The 22,108-nt window shown below is 45.5% G+C and overlaps 1 protein-coding gene across 2 annotated transcripts in view; it reads right to left on the bottom strand.

Moving 5' to 3' along the window:
• Positions 1 to 22,108, bottom strand: part of THAP4 (THAP domain containing 4) — a 468,751-nt gene that overhangs the window by 193,849 nt on the left and 252,794 nt on the right. For both annotated transcript variants that reach the window (XM_033957644.1, XM_033957643.1), the window contains exon 4: positions 21,855 to 21,964. In XM_033957644.1, coding sequence (XP_033813535.1) covers positions 21,855 to 21,964 — 110 coding nt within the window. The remainder of the gene's footprint in view (positions 1 to 21,854; positions 21,965 to 22,108) is intronic.

Raw genomic sequence — 22,108 nt, 5'->3', positions numbered from 1 at the left:
GAGACAGCAAACTACAGACCAGTGAGTCTAACATCGATAGTGAGCAAACTAATGGAAACTCTAATCAAACACCAATTAGATAAGATCCTGGATGAGGAGAATCTACGGGATCCCCGACAACATGGATTTACTAAGGGGAGATCCTGCCAATCCAACCTGATCAGCTTCTTTGACTGGGTAACGGGGAAGCAGGATATTGGGGAGTCCCTGGACATTGTGTACCTGGACTTTAGCAAAGCATTCGATAGCGTACCACACCGCAGGTTACTGAGCAAGATGAGTTCTATAGGATTAGGTGACACATTGACGAAATGGGTTGGGAGCTGGCTTGGAGGTAGGCTCCAAAGGGTGGTGGTGAACGGCACCCCCCTCCGAAATGACGGAGGTGATTAGTTGAGTACCACAGGGCTCAGTCTTGGCCCAATCCTATTCAACATCTTTATAAGAGAACTTGGCAGAAGGCTTCGAGGTAAAATTAACATTATTCGCCGATGACGCCAAACTGAGTAATGTAGTGGGCAAATGCACAACAGACGAAGATTCAGTGCCCGACAACATGATGCACGACCTACTCCTACTGGAGCGATGGTCTAGGACATGAGCAACTCAACTTCAATGCCAAAAAATGCAAAGTTATGCACCTGGGCAGCCAGAATCCATGCAAGTCTTATACCCTTAATGGCGAGATCCTAGCAAAAACGGTAGCAGAACGAGACTTGGGGGTAATCGTCAGTGAGGACATGAAGTCTGCCAATCAAGTGGAGCAGGCTTCGTCCAAGGCAAGGCAAATCATGGGCTGCATACGAAGGGTGTTTCGTCAGTCGTAAGGCGGAAGTCATTATGCCATTGTATAGATCCATGGTGAGGCCCCACCTGGAATACTGTGTGCAATTCTGGAGGCCGCATTATCGCAAGGATGGTGCTGAGACTGGAGTCGGTGCAAAGAATGGCCACCCGGATGGTCTCGGGACTCAAGGATCTACCATACGAAAAACGGCTTGACAAATTACAGCTATACTCGCTCGAGGAGCGCAGAGAGAGGGGGGACATGATCGAGACGTTCAAGTATCTTACGGGCCGCATCGAGGCGGAGGAAGATATCTTCTTTTTCAAGGGTCCCACGACAACAAGAGGGCATCCGTTGAAAATCAGGGGCGGGAAACTACGAGATGACACCAGGAAATTCTTTTTCACTGAAAAAGTGGTTGATCGCTGGAATAGTCTTCCACTACAGGTGATTGAGGCCAGCAGCGTGCCTGATTTTAAGGCCAAATGGGATCGGCACATGGGATCTATTCACAGGGCAAAGGTAGGGGAGGGACATTAAGGTGGGCAGACTAGGATGGGCCGTGGGCCCTTATCTGCCGTCTATTTCTAGGTTTCTATGTTTTTATGTTTTCATGAATTGAGGGACAGTGCCAACTGGCGAGAGGCTAATAAGCTTCTCTGGCGCAAAGCAGACCTTCTTGCGTGTAGCCCTCTAAAAATACTTTCCCAAGTAACCGGCCCCCTGCACCAAAACTCTGAGCCCTGCTCCTCCAATCGCTCCCCCCTATTCCTCTGGCCCCTCAAAACCTGCGGGGTCCTAGCCTGATAGGACAGGACCCCGTAAGGATTTGGAATGGGATCAGTGTGCCTATTGCAAGGAGAGAGGTCACTGGAAGAACGAGTGTCCAAACAAGCCCCGTACTTGCCAAGCTAAAACTACGGACAAACCTACTATTGGTTTGGCATCCTTTCATTCTGACTCTGAAACTGAATACTGAGACAGACTGGCTCGCAGTGAGTACCAGGGACTTTCCGGATTGTTCCCAACTTACTCGCTCGGTTCCCACAAGCCCTTGGTCAATGTCCGTATAGGGGGACCACTCTATCTCTATGCTGGTTGACACCGGCGCCAAACACTCAGTTCTGACCCGCCCTCTCAGTAAGCGTTCTTCCAAATCTATCTCCATTAATGGGTGCAACTGGCTCTTCTGATTCTGTCCCTATCCCTATCTGTTCACATTGGTGGCCATTCCATACCAGTTTTAAAAACCCGGTGATCTCCCTGATTACCGCCCCGTTCAGGACCTCCGTGCTGTCAACATGTCTTGTAGAGGACATCCATCCTACTGACCCTAATCCTTATACCCTGTTGGGATTGGTTCCCCCTGGAGGCTACCCACTTCACTGTTTTGGATCTCAAGGGATTGCATTCTTTTGCTGTCAGTTAGCCCCTTCTAGTCAGCCAAATTTTGCATTCCAATGGGAAAACTCTTCCACTGGACAAACCTCCCAAGTAACCTGGACCCGTCTATCCCAGGGCTTTAAAAATAGTCCCACTCTATTCAGTACCGCCTTTGCTTCAGACCTTGCCAATTTCTCCCTTTCATCTGATTCCCAAGTCTTGCAGTACGTGAATGATCTTCTTCTCTGCTCTCTATCTATCTCTGCCTGTCAGGAGGACACTCGCTCTCTCCTTCAGTTTCTTCTCCATTGCGGTTCCCGTGTGTCTCTCCGGAAGGCTCAGTTGTGCTTTCTTCATGTCACCTACCTTGGGTTTCATATTTCCCAGGGTACCAGGTCCCTTCCCCACACCTGTGTCCAGGCTGTCTGTAGTCTCCCTGTTCCCGATACTCGCAAAGCCCTGTGCGCCTTCCTCGGTATCGACGGATACTGTCGTATCTGGATCCCTGATTTCTTTACTTTTGCCTGCCCTCTGTATGATTCCACCAAAGGCGCTGACTCAGCCCCTTTTGTCTGGACCCAACTTCAAGAGCGGTCTTTCCGCTGCCTCCAAAAACTTCTGACTCAGGCTCCTGCCATTGGCCTTCCTAACCCCTCCAAACCTTTCCAGCTCTGTTCATGAAAAATCCGGTATCGCAGCCGGAGTCCTTATCCAGTTCCTTGGTTCCTGGCATAGGCCCATTGCTATCTCTCTCGACAATTGGATCCTGTGGCTGCTGGGTGGCCTCCCTGCCTTCGGGCAATTGCCGCTGTCTCAGATCTCTTACAGCATGCTAACAAACTCACTTTTGGCCAACATATTGACCTCTTTGTCCCACATTGTGTGACCTCTCTTCTAGAACATAAAGGTTCCTTGTGGCTCACGAATGAGTGCCTCCTTAAATACCAAGCCCTTCTTTGTGAAAATACCCTCAGGTCTCTCTTGTTGTCTCTTCACTCCTTGACCCCTCCACTCTCCTCCCAGCTGGTCGTGCACAACTGCCTTGACACCGTTGACTTAGTTTATTCTTCCTATCCTGATCTCACAAATATCCCACTCCGGGACCCTTATCTCACTCTTTTCACAGATGGCAGTTCGTCTGTCACCCCTCCTGGTACCCGTATTGCTGGTTTTACAGTAGTCTCTGCCACTTCCCCTTTCCTCAAGGGCCCTCTGCCCTCTGGCACTTCCGCCCAAGAAGCTGAGCTGTATGCCCTCACTTCTGCCCTGCGCCACTCTGCCTCTCAGTCTTGCAACTTATACACTGACTCTAAATATGCTTTCCTTACCTTGCATGCCCATGGGGTCATCTGGAAACATCGAGGTTTCATTACAGCCTCCGGCCGCCTGATCCATCATGCTCCCCTCATTCTTGACCTCCTCGAGGCCGTCAAATTGCCCTCCCGTGTCACGGTTATGCACTGTCGAGCCCACCATCGTGTCACTGATCTCGTCTCACGCGGCAATGCCCTTGCCGACCGCATAGCCCGAGCTGCCAGCCTCTGCCCCCCTCCTTCGGCTCCTCTGTACACCATCATTCCTTTTCTGGACACCCTTACACCCCAGTACACTTCTCAGGAACAGACTTGGACCCGCACTCTTTCGGGCCAGTCTGTCCTGAAAGGGAGGGTGGAAACAAATATGCGCCAATTTAAGTGCCAATCCAGACCCACACACTGATACTTCAAACGCGAGCACAGCAGGTACCCTTCTATTCATTCCTTAACATCTGGCCCTCACGATTGTCAGAAGATGCCATGATCTGGCGCACTCTGGAGAATCCGCTATGAAAATGACCCTCAAGAGACATTTCTTTATCAATCACCTTGATCAGCTAGTCCAGAATACGGTCCGACATTGAAATTCCAGCAGTTACTCGAAACCTGTTTATACAGTTTGCTGAGGCTATTGGAAAAACCCTTAATATTAGCAATTGCTTTGTTTGTGGTGGCACTAATATGGATGAGCAATGGCTATGTTGGACATGTTAAGCCTATCTACACAGAACCTTACTTTTGCTTCCACTCCTCGGCCTCCTCGATGGACTTTGCAAACTCCATTATTGCCTCTCACTGCCTGCAGTGGATTGATGGTCCCTTCAATGTGCAAGTCGGACACCTCAAATGTACCTTGCTCTGGTCTTTCAATGCCACAACAGCTACCTAGACTCCCTGGCCTGCCAACCTCACCTCCACTCTGCCAGGTAGTCCCCTCCAGAATCTGCTCAATGGTATCTCCTACGATCACTGGCCAGCCCCCGATGGTCGATACTGGCTCTGCGGCTTATTTGCATACTCCTGGTTGCCAGCAAATTGGACTGGAACTTGTGTACTCGGCATGACCCGCCCCAGCTTCTTCCTGTTACCACTGGCCGATGGCGAAAGCCTGGGTGCCCCTATCTTCAATGCCAGGGGTCGCCAAAAGCGGTCTGACTCCCTCCAGATTGGAAAATGGGATGATGACTGGCCTCCTGAACGGATCATTGCTGTTTACAGACCTGCCACATGGGCTGAGGATGGCACCTGGGGCTATCGGACCCCAATCTACATGCTGAACCGCATTATTCATCTACAAGCTGTACTCGAACTGATAACTAATGAGACCGCCTGAGCTTTGAGTACCACTGGCAGAGCGAATGCTAAATTGCGCACTGCTATTTATCAGAATCGTCTAGCTTTGGACTATTTACTAGCTGCTGAAGGGGATGTTTGTGGTAAATTCAACCTCTCCAACTGTTGCCTTGAACTTGATGATGATGGTAAAGTAATTGAGGAAGTTGTAGACCATATCACCAAGCTTGTTCCAGTTCCTGTTCAAATCTGGCATGGCTTCAATACGGACTGGTTCTCTGGTCTCTTGGTTACCGTCTGGTATGACCCTGAAAACAATTCTGCTGATAACTGCTTTGTCCTCCCTGGTACTATGTTGTCTACCTTATTTGGTCCCACTGGCCATGAAGTTTCTTCACCGCACTGTGGACTCTGCTGTCAACCGTTCCACTGCTGCAGTGGCTCTTGCCCTCTCCCAGTATCGTCCCGACTTTCCTGACCCCTAACTTTATTTTGTCAGGCTTGGCTCCTTAGGTATGCCAGCCTGAAAGGGGGGAATGTAGGTTCATGAAATGGTTAACTGTTGTTTAAAATGGATGAAGAACCATAAGCTGAAACTGAATGCAGAGAAAACCAAATTCCTACTACTAGAAAAGGAACAAAAACCATCCCTAACAGAACTGGAAGTAAACACAACCAAATATCCAATACAGAGCACTCTCAAAATTCTAGGAATACAATTAGACAGATGCTGCACTAATGCAAACACAAATCCACAAAATCGTACAAAAAGCATTCTTCACCATGCGAAACCTAAGAAAAATAAGAAAATTCCTTACCAAAGAACACTACAAGCTCATTGTACAATCCCTCATACTTAGTACCTTAGATTATTGCAACAGCCTCTATCTACCTTGCCCAAACAACATGATAAAACAACTACAGACCGTACAAAATACTGCCATCAGACTCATCTACTCACTTAGCAAATTTGACCACATCACTCCCGCCTATGTAGACGCACACTGGCTTCCGATAAAAGCAAGAACTCAGTTCAAATTCTATTGTCTACTATTTAAAGTAAACCATGGCACTGCCCCCAGCTACCTAAACAACCGCCTACACCACTACCACTCACCCAGATCAAGGAGAACTCAGAACCTATTCACCTTCCCCCCTCATAATGGTACCCGACGTAAGAAACTTTACGACAGCCTCCTGGCGACACAGGCAGCGAAAATTGACCCCACCATCACCAAACTGATGATCAAAACAACAGACATCAAAGTGTTTCGAAAAGAAATCAAAACAGTTCTATTCATAAAACACGTCCTTACTTACTAATCTCCTCCCACTCGTACATGCTTTCTCCCCTGTGAATAACACACTAGTCAATTCCTTGAATCATACCAACCAAAAAATATCCAGACCGCTAAATAAGCATCTACCACATGTATCCAATAAACTTATCCCTTCAATGTTAGGTTATCCTCCTCAGCTACCCGAATATATTGTTATTCTCCACTGTTTCCTGTAAGTACTTGAATCTTTACTATGTAATTCCATCGGATAAATACAGATATCCTCTAATTTGTAACTATCAACTGTATCATGTAATGTACATGAATCTTTGTTATACAATTCTCTCGGTAATGTCTAGATATCTTCTAATTTGTAATCCGCTTAGAACTGCAAGGCACAAGCGGAATAGAAATCACTAATGTAATGTAAAATACTGCTCTGGCCTACATAGCTGGAAACAGTGTACAATATGCTGACATCATCTGCCTGAAATGTATGTCCCTGCCTTACCACATTGTAAGCTAAATAGATAAGAGTTTGAACCATGATGTACCCTGCCCTCTTGAACATGTAACATTTAGAACTGCAAGGCTTAGATAAGCAGATAAATGAACTAGCTTCCTATAGGACTATGCATATGTTTAGTGAAAAGGGCATAAAAGTCCGTGCATTTTCTGTTTCTGACACTCTTGTAAGCAGGCTGTTCACTGCACAAGAGTCCGGCATGCTGTAAATAAAACTCTTGTACTTTCTTCACACCTCTGTCTCTGTGTGTCCAAGTGACCTTTCAAAACCAGAGGCGAGAAAGAAGCAATGCTGCTACCCCCTCTGACTGCCACTCCCTGTGTCTGCTGAAGAAGCTAGGAAGCTTTGAATTTTGAGACGTGGCCATGAGGTCTAGTTCTAGGATATCTCACCTTTATACAAAGAGCTGGAACGCCTGAGCAAATAGTTCCCAATTTCCAGGATGTAGAAGATTTTATTACGCTGTAAAATATACAGCGCTGTAAAATTACACGCTGTAAAATTATACAGCGCTGTGTATGCTGTAAAATATAAAGCGTACACAGCGCTGTATATTTTAACATACAATAGACAGTCCATGCTCAGATTTTGTGGTGAGAAAGTCTATCTAAACCCTTTTCCTGTCCTGTAAAATGATGCGCTGACAGAAGAGGAAGAAGAGATTCCACCCATTGAAGTAGAACCATTACTTTACTCGCCAACTGAGTACATCACGTACTTTCCTGGCTGTAGAGAAATACCACCATCATAACACTGTCCTAAAAGACCTTTATCGTCATTCCGGAAGAATGGTCTGAAACTCCTGAAACGGTAGCCTGACCATGCTTCAGTCCAGAAGAATGAACAAGTACTGACTCCTTGTGCTGAGGATTGAAGGCACTGAACCCCCCAACCCGACAGCCTGGGATGTTTGGCGACTTTGAGCCAGTCCAGCAAAGACCGAGGCATGCCTTTGAAAAGATTAATCTTGCTGAGCCACCAAATTATGCTTGAGGAGCCTACTAGATACTACAATTGGAGCCTTGAGATACCAGGAACCACTGGAACAAAAGCGACTGCTGTAGCGTTCTCATATGAAAGCGAGCCGAAGTTCCCAGTGGAGTCACCACCATAGATTCTAGAACCTGTATAGAATCCCATACTCTTGTTCTTGGTGATGGAAGAAGGCAAACCTGAGACTGTAACCTGTCGCCCCAGTCTCTGGGAAGAAACACATTCCTCTCTTACATGAACAACATCCCCTGATATTCCAATAATTAGTATAGGAGAAAAGAGCTCTTTGGAAATTTGAAGATTCACATCCAAAGAATTGAAGAAAAGAAGTTCAAATAAAGAAATCACATGTTTGTATCTGACAAATTGACCCGGCTGGAAGATATCCGAATCAAGCAGCTGTCTAAGAAAAAAAGTACCTGAATCTCCTATTTGCGTCAAAATGCCACTACTGCCCTCATTTTCTAAAAAGTTCATGGAGCCGTGGCTAGGCCAAATGGCATCTGTCAAAATTGATTGCGCTGCTCGATGAGAGCCAAACGAAGATAGTGCAAATTCGGTGTCCATAGGGAAATTGTAAATATTCTCACAGTTTTTCTCTGGAAATGTCTAAGAACATAAGCATTGCCTCTGCCGAGTCAGACCATAGGTCCATAATGCCCAGCAGTCCGCTCCCGTGGCGGCCCCCCAGGTCAATGACTTGTAGTGATCTAACTCTGAGAAACTAATTTACCAGAATGAGATCCAGTCCCCTTCTGACCAAATCCCCCATCTTAGGCACTATGAAGTAAATGGAATAACTTCCCTTAGTTCCGGAAGAACTAAAACTACTGCCCCGAATACCAGTAACACTTAAAAGAGGTCTCGCACGAACGTAACCTTTGGAAGCTCAATACATGGTCACTCTAAGAAAGAATCTGAAATGGGAGAAGGATTCAAAGTTGCAAGCATCCTGAAAAATGCCCAAAGCCCCCTGACCTGACATCATAGTGTCTCCCCCCCTCATGAGAAGTATAAAGAGTTACCAGAAGAAGTGAAGACCCCTTCAGAATGAAGAGCAGATAGTCGGGGAACGGCTGGACTAGAGCTGTAAATTCTGGAAGAAGAAAGGAACTTTCCCAGAAAAAATCCAGCTTTGCGATGTAAGATGGAGTATGTTGGAATTCTGAAAACAGTACTAACTCCATGTAATGTTAGCCAAAAATTTACTGCCTTTAAAGTGAAGACGTACTAGACGTAATCTAGACGCTGCATTGACCGCCCCATGGGAAACAATCTGCACCCTAACTGTTATCAGATAAAGCTCACATCCCTAAAGAGAGCTTCAGGGATGATTCCAACAGCCACATAGCATTTGCTACTCTGTGGGTTTGGGAGAATAGGTAACTTGTCCCTGGTTAGAAGAAGCCACACAGCTCTTCCTGCCAGTTTGAGGGACTGTCTAGCAGGTGCCATGAGAAGATGGCGACCTGAGAAATCTATGCGAGAAGCTTTGAAACTTGCAGTCCTTGGCACACTAGAAATAGAAAAGACAGTTCAGGAATCAATTCTATAGTGCTACCAGACACACACAGCGCTTTAGTGCTACCAGACACACACAGCGCTGCACAGCGGCACAAGGAACACAAGAAAACCTCTAAATCTACATAGACTCAGCCTTCAGGGGCACCGAGAGAAAAAAGAAGATACCCATATGAAACACAGGGTACTCTCATGCCGCTGACATCACTGTGCAGCAATTTGCCTTCTGCCGACCCATAACGGCAAAAAACCGAGATTGGGGGGTGAGCACAGGGCAGAATCTCTTTCTTAAGCACCGTGAGGCATAACAGTACGTCGCAATTAAAGTAGTTAAGTCTTTTCAAGCAGAGAGTGAGGAAACACACACACAAGGTATATCATCGCAACAGTGGCAAAAGCTGTTGAAACACTCCTGACGCGTAGACTTGTGAGTGTGGGTGCATTTGGGGTGTTTGGTTGTCTGGGGGTATGCATGTGGAATGTTTGCTGTTTGTTTGTTGTGGTCTGAGGCCGTGTGCTTGGGATTTGTGTGTGTTTGTTTGGGGGGGTTTGGTACTTCATAAAATGTCAATTGTGTTGGGCATCCAGCCATTGGGTTCCATTGCACCATTTACTGTCATGTTTCCTGTGCTGTTTTCTATGCCTGCTATGTCTTTCTTGCTTGTTTTGATCCTGGCTGTATGTTCCCTTTGCAATTGCTAATAAAGACAATTAAAAAAAAAAAGAACCCCGAAAACAGGGAATCCGCAGGATAATGACCTAAGTCAGCTGCAAAATAAACTCTGTAAACCCTGCGGTGCTCCCACTAGCGCCGGAGACCCAAGCGCGTGCCTGTTTTATGCTGAAATGAGCTGGCTCTATCAACAATGCATTAAAAACCTACCCGGAGCCAACCATTAAAATATTTTTCCCACTATCATGGTATAAAATGCTTAAAATAAACATTGGAGAGAAATAAAGGAATGCAGCTTCGTTCTCAACTTAGGAAAATAAGCACACGCCTCTTGCGCTCAGTCAGGAACCAACTATGGGAAGAATACACCCGGAGCTGTCCAAATATTTACCTATACCTGGCCGCGGGAACTGCCAAGCAAAGTCCGCCTCGGGGAGAAATCCCATTACCGCTGTGGTGCTGCTGTCAGAATATGAAAACAAGCGCGCACCTACAACACGCGGGAAGGCACTAGTTCTGTCAACAGAGCTCTATCCATACACCTGAAGCCCTTTACTGAATAAACTTCATACAAATGTAAATTTACTTGTCAGTCACTAAACCATTTTCACAACTCTACAAAATATAGCATTTGATAAAAAACATTCCTTCTGTAGACTCACCCTGAACCCGCAACTCCACCACAACCAGAAACCAGAAAAGAAGTGCAAATAAAACATATACTTACAACCTTGTTGATAGTGCCAGGAGATGCTGGCTGCTCAGCACTATGAGGGCAGAATTGTTTAATAGTCACTGTGGTCTCTCTCTTTTTTTTTTTTTTACAGTGAAGGGAAGGAAGAAAAATCGAGACCCAGTCAGACCCTCTATCATTGGAGGGAGGGTGAGGCAGGGACTTGGGGGGGCCCAGGTGTAACCCCTAAAGCCGGCACCGTTCAGCCAGACACCCCTGTCTCACTGAAGAGAAATCTCAACAGGAGAAATAGAATTGCCATCTCACTGAAGAGAAACTTCAACAGGAGAATAAAATTGGCATCTCAATGAAGAGAAACCTCAACAGAAGAAATAGAATGGTAGTCTCACTGAAGAGAAACCTCAACAGGAGAAAATAATTTTCCAGTCACAGCCAGAATCCAGGAGCTAGTTGAATAGCGACCATCACCTGCTGGGAGATAGAGCATACTGAAGATGCAGGAGGCGTGCCAGCCAATAGGACCACCTGTTAATCAGTTTCTCTATCTCCACCTGCTGGTAGATGTGTGCTATCCCATTAGTCTCTGGATTCATCTGCTGCTGTTGCTAAGGAAACTGTCATTTCTTTAATATGACATTAACTATTTTTTTCTGAGGCCCTCCAAGTATCTACAAATCCAAAATGTTGCCCTGCAAAGGGTTTGAGTTTGAGACCACTGGCTTACAGGATACCTATCTCACCCAAACTCTAATTTACATCTGTTAGGCACAACATTAACTCCAGCTGAATCATTTTGTTATCTGGGAATTATTTTTGAATATCAGTTCTCCTTTGTTCCTCAAATTTCAACTCTATCTAAAGCAGGTTTCTTTACATTGCGCCAATTACTTATGGCCTTTACTTGGTTTGATCATAATTCCTTTCATTCTCTCTTACTTGCCCTTTTTATGACTAGAATTGACTATTGCAACATTGCTTATTCTGGTATCTCTCACTCTCTTCTGAAGAAAATTCAAACCAACGGAATTGTGACATTCATCTGCTCTATTGTCCACGTCGATTTGTGCATGTAACACCTCTGCTCAAGAAACATCACTGGTTTCCAGTTAAATTTAGGATTAATTTCAACATTTTGCTTTTAGTCTTTATAGCTTTTCATATGGGGACATCTCCCTACTTGCACTCCCTGATCATTCTGTACAGCCCCCCTCTGGACACTTTGATCAATTAACATTTAAATATGGTCATGCCTAGTCCGTGAGTGGCTTATTATGAGTCTACACACCATAGTGCCTTCTTATTTATGGCCTCTGCACTCTGGAATTCACTACTTTTAATAATTTCAGAGTAACTTTCCATCCCATGCTTCAAAGCTACAATTCAGACCTCAACAGGCATACCCTGGCTGATTTGTATCAAGTTCCGTTTGACTGGACCACCCACCTGTCTCTCTTCTGGCTATTTGCTTGTTTTTATATGTTTATTGTTTAACATTTCTACTTTGGTTTGTTAGTATGAACGTTTTTTTTTCATATTCATTTTGTAGTTCCTTACTTTATGGATTTGTTTTAGAATGTACCCCGGGGTCACGTGATGCCGGGCACTTGAACGGACGTGTCTCTCCACAGCTCCGGGCCATGCCGATGTAAATCTGCACAATACCCTCAGTAATTTTACTACTTCACCGCTCTCAACGATATTTTTGTAAGCCTTTTGCTTTGCTGACTGAGTGGAACGCTCCCCCGGAGTGCCTGGTACGTGCGATGACTGCTAAACCGCAGCGCGGCACTCGGGACAAAGTGAAGCAGCAGGAACCAAAAATGGCGGAAAGCCACGAGGTTCCCATGTTTACATTACAGGAGGCCGCAGTGCAAGAACTCACCCGCTCCTTGACTTTGGTGATGGAGGACAAGCTCGCTAAAATACACACATTTATGGAGGATATTAAAGAAAGTTTGGACTCTCATGCGGGTCGCTTGCAGCGTGTAGAGGATCGTGTAGCACGCCAGGAAGATCAGGCTGCTAATTTTGAAGAACGGCTGCGTGCCCTGGAGTCCTCTAACAAAACCCTGCAGGAACGTGTGGATGACCACGAAAATCGAGGGAGGAGAAAGAACCTGCGATTTATAGGGTTTCCCGCATCTATTCGAGATGTAGATCTTCGCAAGTGCCTAGAGAGCTGGTTGCTACAGACTTTGGATTATCCGGACCCGGGCCTGCCTATCCAAATCGAGCGGGCGCACCGCGTGGGCCAAAGGAAGGATGATGAAACTCGACCGCGTCCTGTGCTCGCCCGGTTCCTCAACTTTGCAGTTAAGGAACGGATCCTAGCTTATTACTGCAAAGGGGTGGATTTTATCTACGATGGCCGCAAAATTTTGATCTTCCAAGATTTTTCCCCCCTAGTTTCCTCCTGGCGCAAAGCGATGGCACCACACTGCAACACCTTGTATCGCCGTAACATCCGAGTATCCCTCCTCTATCCAGCCCGGGCTCGGGTATTCTATAACAATAAAGTTCACTATTTGGAGACACCAAGAGAGCTGGAGCAGTTCGTTCTACAATTGCCAGCACCTGTACACCTTGAATCTGTACCTACCTGAACTCCGGTGATGGGGGCTTGGATTTCTACTTGGCGGCATGGCCGCATGTGCTTCTCTTTGAGCCGCCTTAGTTGAGTGCGTGATGGCTGGCTACAGTTGGTCTTGATTTCAGCTCTTCAGCCTGAGACAGAGTTTGTCTAGATGGCTGCCCTATGTGGTGGCGGCCCCGTTTGCTGGCAGGGCTTTAGGAGTTTGCTCTTTCTGTGTTCTTTTATCCCTGCAACCCTTTTTTTTTTTTTTTCTGGCTGAGGATATGATGCCAATATCTCCTCCTATGTTTCTCCTTATTTAACTGCTGACATGAAGCTATTTTTGGTTCTTTTTACTCTCGGGTTTGCTGGCTTTGCTTTTACATTATGTGCGGGGCATGGCCTGGGGCTGTTGTTGTTATTTATTACCTGTTATCTGATCTTTGATTTTGGTTTTCTTTATCTCTTTCCTACTTCCTGTTGGGGTTCTGGGAAAATTGTATGGTTATGGGGGGAGGGGGGGTTGGCTTGTATGTGGGGAGGGGAATGTATGGGGGGTTTGCATGAGTATGTATGTTTGGGGGCTGCTTGCGATTTGTGATTTTGGATGCTGGGCTCACGTATTCGATTCTATTGTGTATTTATGTACTGCTGTCACACATATGTGGAGGGGGGATATGGCTGGGACGTCCCCCGCTCCGTGTCTCTGTATGTACTTGCACGCTCTGCAATTGCTAATACAAATGTAATGCTATGTCATCTTTGACTGTAACATCCCTCAATGTGGATGGGATCCACTCTCCCATTAAACGTGCCAAACTTCTTGCATACCTCCGAAGGGAGCGCACGGACGTAGCGTTTCTTCAGGAAACACACTTCACAGACGAGGAACATCGTAAACTGAAGCGGGATTGGGTGGGACAGATTGGCTTTGCCTCTTACAGCTCTCGACAGCGTGGGGTGGCTATCCTCATACATAAACGAATACCGTTCACTATCCTGCAACAGGTCTCAGACCCCGAGGGGAGATACATTTTGCTAGTGGGAGAATTATGGGGTCAGTCCATTGTTTTCTGTAATGTCTATGCCCCTAACACTTATTCGCATGTTTTATTTTCTCACTTGGTCACCATCCTGGCCCCTCATACTTCTAGCTTACTTGTGTTGGGGGGTGATTTCAATGTGACTGCTAATCCAGCTCTAGATTGTCAACCAGTGAGAGCTGCCCCCAAGGAACATTTCAATAGGGGTGTGAACTACCTCATGAGGGAATTGGGCTTGCTGGATGTTTGGAGGACTCTCCACCCCGAAGAGCGTGATTTTTCTTTTTACTCCCACCCTCACCTGTCCTACTCTCGTCTCGATTATTTTCTTATCTCCGAACTTTGGTTTCCTAAATTTGCTTCGGCCGCCATGCTTGCTCCGACTTTATCTGACCACTCAATTAATATCACTCTTCAGTTTTTGCAGTCCTCCGGTGAACATATATGGCAGATGTCTCCACAATTATACACCGATAAAAATTTTCACGAATTTTTTTCCAAAAAGTGGGAGGATTTTCTCCTCACAAACTCTGTTTTAGATGTGGGACCAGTCGTTTACTGGAAGGCTGCAAAGTCTGTCATGCGAGGTCACATTTTGGCATACTCTTCCGCTCTGAAGAGGCGCCGAGAAGGCGAACTCCTCGCTCTCACGCGGGAACTGCAGGAGCTTCGTCGGGTACACATTTCTCAACTTACTCCTTCAATCAGGGCCTCTTTGAAACAATTGAAAGATAAGATCAATCACCTTCTTGATGCACGAGCCCAGCGCAGCATATATTTTTACAAATATAGACTACATGCCTGGGGTAACAAAATGGGACGTATGTTAGCAAACCTGGTTAGACCACACAAGGCCAAACATGTCATTACCGGTATTAAAGACAAAACGGGCCGACTTCACACTAATCCCAAAGATATTTCGGCTCACTTTGTCCGTTTTTATAGAGAACTCTATACGGCATCCCCGGCTGACTCCCAGGCCCAAGAGGACTTTTTCAAGAACCTTCCTCTGCAGTCACTATCGGAGGAGCAGAGGTGCACACTGAACTCCCCTATATCGGGACTGGAACTCCAAGTAGCTATTGGTAAACTCACCCTTGCAAAGACACCGGGCCCTGATGGCATGTGACCGGAATTCTACAAATTGTTGCCCCCCACTGTTTTGCCGGCTTTGCAATCCTACTACACCGGTCTACTGACCGATCTCCCACCTGGGGATACACATAATCGAGCACATGTTATCCTTCTCCGCAAGCCAGGCCGCCCACAGGACCAATTGGGCTCATATCGACCAATATCTCTCCTCAACCAAGATGTTAAGATTCTAGGTAGTATACTGGCGGCGCGTCTTAATACTTTTCTGCCGGAGCTGATTCACGAGGATCAGGTCGGTTTTGTCCCCGGCTGCCACGCCTCTCTGAATCTTTTGAAAGTTTTATCGGTTTTGCAGGCCTCCCATGTACCAGGGGACAGGGCCCTTATCGCCAGCCTTGACGTTGAGAAGGCATTCGATATGGTCTCATGGGAGCATCTTTTTTGGGTCATGGGGCGGTTTGGCATCACTGGTGACTTTGTACGGTGGGTAGCGGCTCTTTATAACCGACCATCTTCGCAGCTTTTGGTGAATGGGGAGTTGTCTGCTTCTTTTCCCTTGGGTTGCGGTACCCGTCAAGGCTGCCCGTTATCCCCTCTCCTCTTCTTGCTATCCTTGGAGCCCTTGGCACAACGTATACGTCAAGATTCGAGCCTTGAAGGTCTTCGTGTGGGGTCCCACGAATTCCACATTAGTCTATTTGCGGACGACATGCTTCTTTACATTAAACATGCGGACACCAATATGCCACGTCTTATGACGATTATACAACTATATGGGCGTTTTTCGGGTCTTAAGATAAATTTTGAAAAGACGGAGGCTCTTCTGCTTGGGACATTGGGTACACCACGTTGGACGGAGACCTTGGGTGTAGGAGTGGCCCCTGGGAAACTTAAATACCTGGGAATCATGTTGTATTGTGATCCCAAACGCTTATATACAGCCAACATCACTACTGCGCTTGGTAAGATTAAAAATCTGTGCCACCGATGGCGTGCCTTGCCATTGTCCCTTATGGGTAGGGTTGCGTTGGTCAAGATGTTGCTCTTCCCTAAGTTATTATACCCTCTTCAGACCATTCCTGTTTGGGTGTCCTCCTCTGATGAGCGTTCATACCTCGCTACTATTAGATCTTTTATTTGGCGAGATCGGGCGCCCAGAATTAGTTTTTCCAAACTTCTCCGAGCCAAGCAGCATGGCGGCCTAAACGTCCCTGACCTATGTGCGTACAAAGTGGCAGCTTTATTTCGATGGATACACTCACATTTGGCACCTGATTCCCGCTCTCTTTCTCCACCTACCAGTCTCTTGGAAACCTGTTGTACCCCCATCTCTTTTTCCTCATTTCTCCATGGTTGTTCTGGAGGGAGTTCTGGCACCCCCTCTTCCTCCCTTTCTTCATCTTTCCTCCCTTTTCTCTTTTCGTTTCGGAAGGCTTGGGCATGGTGGCGTAAGAAACAGACACAGCTGCCCGGTTTCTCCCCTTTTCTTTCTCTTCTTCGTAATCCTGATTTTCCTCCTGGTATGACACGCTTATGGGGTCTGTCCGACAGAGGAGAGAGAGATACCACTGTGGGGGCAGTTTTGGATATTGGGGGGGGGGATCTTTCCTACATTTTTTCAGGTCCAGACATACTGGGGTCTCCCATCCCATCACATACATACATATTTACAGCTTAAGCACTATATTACCCCTCAGATTGCTCGTTATGCTGGCAGTTGGGAGAGTGGATCCCTTGACAACATTTTTCTGGAGACTCCATCTTCCATGAACACTATTTCTCGCTGGTACTCTGCCTGCCAAGATCATCAGCCCAAGTTGGTATTGGTGCCACTTGCCAGGGATTTGTCCTCTGAGCTGGGTAGAACTGTTACCGTACAGGACCTGCATATGTTTTTTCAGAACATTTACATATTGGTAAAAGCAGTATCTCTTCAGGAGACACAGTTTAAGATTCTCCATAGAGCGTACATAACCAGAACCCGTGGGGTACGCATGCACTTGTGGGCTGATGCTCTTTGCATCCGTTGTAACACAAATTCTAGTACATTTCTTCATACCTTTTTTGAATGTCAAGCTCTTACGATATGGGGCCGGGTACATCACTGCCTTGAACAGGTACTTCAATGCACTTTTGTTTGGAATTGTGTAGCGCTTCTGCTAGGGGACGTCCAGGACTTAACTCAACAAGGTATGGACTTCCCGGCTCAGAAATTTATTCTGCATGCTGTTCTTCTGGGCAAAACACTTGTACTGCAGCAGTGGTCCACTGCAGAAGCCCCCGCCTTCAGTTTATGGCTTGCTAGAATGAAGATGCAAGCCAGATTTGAACTTGACTCTTATTCCTCCAGATCTCAACCTGTGTGGATTGCTTACTGTGCTCTGTGGGAACGTTTATTGGCTGTTTCCCCTCCTGCCCCCGCACCTCCATGATTTTGTTTTCCTGACATGGAGGGTTTGGGTCCTTGATTGCAGATTGTAGATTGAACATTAGATCTCTTGTGTTTTGTTTTTCCTTATCATAATATGCCTCTTTGTTGATAGCTGTGGTGCGCCTTGATCATCGTGAGCAATGTTTGCTTTGAACCTGAATGGATGTGTGTGAGTGGCGGACTGTCTGTGGGTTTGTCTGTTGGTTTGTATGATTGTGTTGGTGAATCGTTTGGGGATTCCCATTTTTCTCGATATTTCCTTATTAAGTAGAAAATGGGCACATGTGAACCATGTCTTTGTACCCTCAATGCAACTGTTGTATATGCAAACTCTTTCAGCCCACTAACAATGTTTTTTGTTCATTGATGTTTTGCATACTTTGCATACTGTACATGGTTTTGACTGCCTAATAAATATGATATTACAAAAAAAAAAAAAAAAAAGAATGTACCCCGCTTTGTCTAAAACAGGGGTGCCCAATAAGTCAATCGTGATCGACCGGTCAATCGCTCAGGCAACCCCAGTCGATCGCAGAGCCGCCGCTCCTGCTTTAGAGGTAGAGGGGGAGGGTCAGTCGGGAAGTGCTGTCCAGCTTTCTCCCTAGCTTCCCGCGCATCCCTTTACCTAATTTTAGCAGCGAGCAGCCTGCAGAGAGGATCGCCAGATGCCAGACTTCCAGGGGAGGGAAGGACAGAGATAGAAGATGGATGTTTAGCACAGAGAAAGAAGAAAGAAGGAGACTCTGGCAAGCAAGTTATCAGAAGACAACCAGAGCCAGGGACCAACAAGATTTGAATAATGACTAGACAACAAAGGTAGGTAAAATGATTTTATTTTCAATTTAATGATCAAAATGTGGCCGTTTTGAGAATTTATATCTACTGTCTATATTTTGTACTATGGGCCCCTTTTACTAAACCGCAATAGCGTTTTTTAGCGCAGGGAGCCTATGAGCATCGAGAACAGCGCAGGGCATTCAGCACAGCTCCCTGCGCTAAAAACCACTATCGCGGTTTAGTAAAAAGGGAGGGGGTATATTTGTCTATTTTTATATAGTTGTTACTGAAGTGACATTGCATAAAATCATCTGCCTTGATCTCTTTGAAAAAACCCTCAGAATATAAATGATAATTAGCATTTTCTCTGCGTACAGTGTGCTTTGTGTTTTTTAAAATTTTATTGTTGGTAGATCATTTTGACTTGGTCATTTTAAAAGTAGCTCGCAAGCCCAAAAAGTATGGGCACCCCTGGTCTAAAAGCAATATAGTATGTCTGAAATAAATAAACAGAACACTGCCTCCAATCCCATGGTTTTTTAATTTTCACAGGGGTCTCATGAGGTACTTTTTGAAAAGCTTTCTGAAAATTATAGATACATCTAGATAACACTCATCCTCCGTTTCCTCAGCTTGTAACATCAGGTTTATTTTTGACGCCTCTCTTTGAACATATTCAACAGGCTGCTAAAATCTATCAATTCTTTCTCTATATTATCACCATTGTTCCTTCTTTTCTGAACATACCACTAAAACTATTATTCACACTCTCACCTCCTCACACTCAGATTACTGCAAATTGTTTTCAAAGATCTCCCACTAAACATCTCTCTCTCCTTCAATCTGTTCAAAATTCTGCTGCATGACTTATCTCTTGCCAGTTTCACTACACTCTTATAACCACACTCCAAGTTTCATCATTGGCTCCCTATACAGTTCAGACCAGAGGTGCCCAATACGTCGATCGCGATCGACCAGTAGATCGGGAAGGCAGCGCGAGTCGATCGCGGGCTCTGTGATAGACTCGTGTTGCCATCCCGATCTACTGGGCCGATCAGCCTTCCTCTACCCGACGTCCCCCACCACCGCCCCAAGCTTTCCCTGCAGAAGCATCGGACCAACCAGCATTCCTCTCCCTGACGTCTATTCTGACATTGGAGAGGAAGTTCTGGGCCAGCCAGTCACTGTCAGAATTGACGTTGGGGAGCAGAATGCTGGTCAGCACGACGCTTCTGCAGGGAGAGCTTGGGGCAGCAGTGGCTTGAGGGCCTGTTCCCCGATGGTGGCGACAAACCTAGTGGCTTGGGGGTCCTTGCCCAAGCCACTAGGTTTGCCGCCACCATCATCGGGTAACAGGCCCCCAAACAGAAAGAAAGGGGGGCAGTGAGACAAAGAAAGGGGGAGCAGGGAGACAGAAAGAAAGAAGGGAGCAGGGAGAAAGAAAGAAAAAGTTAGGGGAGAGAATGAGGTCTGGAGGACAGGAAGCATATAGGAGGCTGAAAGAAGGGAAGAAATATTGGATGCACAGTCAGAAGAAGAAAGTGCAACCAGAGACTCATGAAATCACCAGACAACAAAGGTAGGAAAAATGATTTTATTTTCAATTTAGTGATCAAAATGTGTCCGTTTTGCGAATTTATATCTGCTGTCTATATTTTGCACTATGGCTCCCTTTTACTAAACCGCAATTGCGGTTTTTAGTGCAGGGAGCTTATGAGCATCAAGAACAGCGCGAGGCATTCAGCGCAGCTCCCTATGCTAAAAACTGCTATCGTGGTTTAGTAAAAAGGGAAGGGGTATATTTGTTTATTTTTGCATGGTTGTTACTGAGGTGACATTGCATAGAGTCATCTGCCTTGACCTCTTTGCATAAACCCCGTAATAAGAATGATAATTAACATTTTCTCTGCCTTTCAGTGTGCTTTGTGTTTTGTTTTTTTTATTTAATTGTTGGTAGATCATTTTGACTTGGTCATTTTAAAAGTAGCTCGTAAGCCCAAAAAGTGTGGGCACCCCTGGTTCAGACTCTTCTTATCGACTTACAAATGCATTCATTTCTGCTGCTCCTTGGTATTTATCCTTTGACTCCCTATACCTCTCAACCCTCTGTTCATCAAGTAAATCACTCTGATCTGTACCCCTCTCCTCCACCACCAATTCCAGACTTTGTTTCTTCCAACTTGCTGTGCCATATATTTAGACTAGACTTGCTGAAGTCAATATATCACACATTGTCTCTGGCCCTATTCAAAACAAGGCTAAAAGCCCACCTTTTTGAGGCTGCTTTTATCTCTCAACCCCTTATTCATTTGTTTGATACCCATGTTTATCTATTTCCATAATAAACGAAAAGTACCTAATTCCTTATTTGTCCCATTTGCCTGACTTGAATAGATTATAAGCTCTGTCGAGCAGGGATGTTTTATACATTTGTGTACAGCACTGCATACAACTAGTGGCATTAAATGAGAAGCAGCAGTAATAGAAGTAGTATCTCTCTCTGCCAAACAGACATATCATTCATATTAGCATTCTATCTGGCTCCTATGACTTCCAGTCTTTGATTCCCTGTCTCTCTTTCCCTTCATCCCTGACCTCATTTTTGGGGTTTTTTATCCTTTGCCAGTTCCTATCACTCCTGGTTATTTTTCCTAACTTTCAGTTCCTAATCCCCATCACTCTTCTTCCATTTTTCCACTTCTCATCCTTCCATCTATCCAATCTTGCTCTCTCCTCCATAGCAACTGGGGGGGAGTAGCAAAGATAAACCACAAGCATGAGACTAAAGAGTAGCAGACAGTGAAATCGCTGTGTTTCCTGTTCCTGGCATAGGCTTCATTTCTAATAATAATAACAACAGTTTATATACCGCAGGACCGTGAAGTTCTATGCGGTTTACAATGATTAAAAAAATGCTACAAATTGAGTAGAACTGACAAGTTAAAACTTTAGAGATCAGATTAATGTGGGAAAGGTTGTACAAATCAGTTGCCTAAGTACTTCAGGAACAGATATGTTTTTAGGTGTCTCCTAAATTCCCTAATCAGGAAGTCCATGCAATAGGAAGACAATACAGTAGCCATGAGGACAGAAAGCACAGCATTTTCATTGTTCTTTGTATTACCTGCTACTTCTGCTTTAGTTGTGACCTGCTCCTTATGTGGCTGTTCAGCAATCACAAGATCTGGAGATGCTACAAGTGTTCTATGAGGCTGGAGGGTATGTAGATAGATACTGGTTTCTGAAATATTAAAGTTGTTTTTCTTTTTTCCAGCAGAAGTGGGACTGCAACAATAGACTGGCTGGGCATCCTTTTAAAAGTACCTACAGGGTACATGTACACCAATTGAGAACCACTGGTTTAAAACAGATATAAAGAGCAACCATGGAGAACACTATCCTGAGCAATCTCAGCTCTGTTGAGTAGCATAAGCCTGCAGAATATCATGCTAACATTGTCAGGTCTGTACCTGTATTCTGAGCACTGACAAATGCCACCTTATTGGTACTGGGTTTCAGGCGGATAAATCCACATTCTCTATGCATGGGCTTCTTAGTGTCTGGATGGAAGGCATTGAACCTGTGAAAAAAACAAAATGACACCATTTCATACCTTAAATGAAAGAAGACTACAATAAAGAGAAAGGAAGAAGGAATGATTAGGATTCATATGAATTCAACCCATTTCTTTGATTTCCTTAAAAAATTATGGTAAAAAAAAAAA

Source organism: Geotrypetes seraphini, chromosome 9 (genome assembly GCF_902459505.1).
Source record: "Geotrypetes seraphini chromosome 9, aGeoSer1.1, whole genome shotgun sequence".
Classification (NCBI taxonomy): domain Eukaryota; kingdom Metazoa; phylum Chordata; class Amphibia; order Gymnophiona; family Dermophiidae; genus Geotrypetes; species Geotrypetes seraphini.
This window is presented reverse-complemented; position numbering and strand designations above follow the sequence as displayed.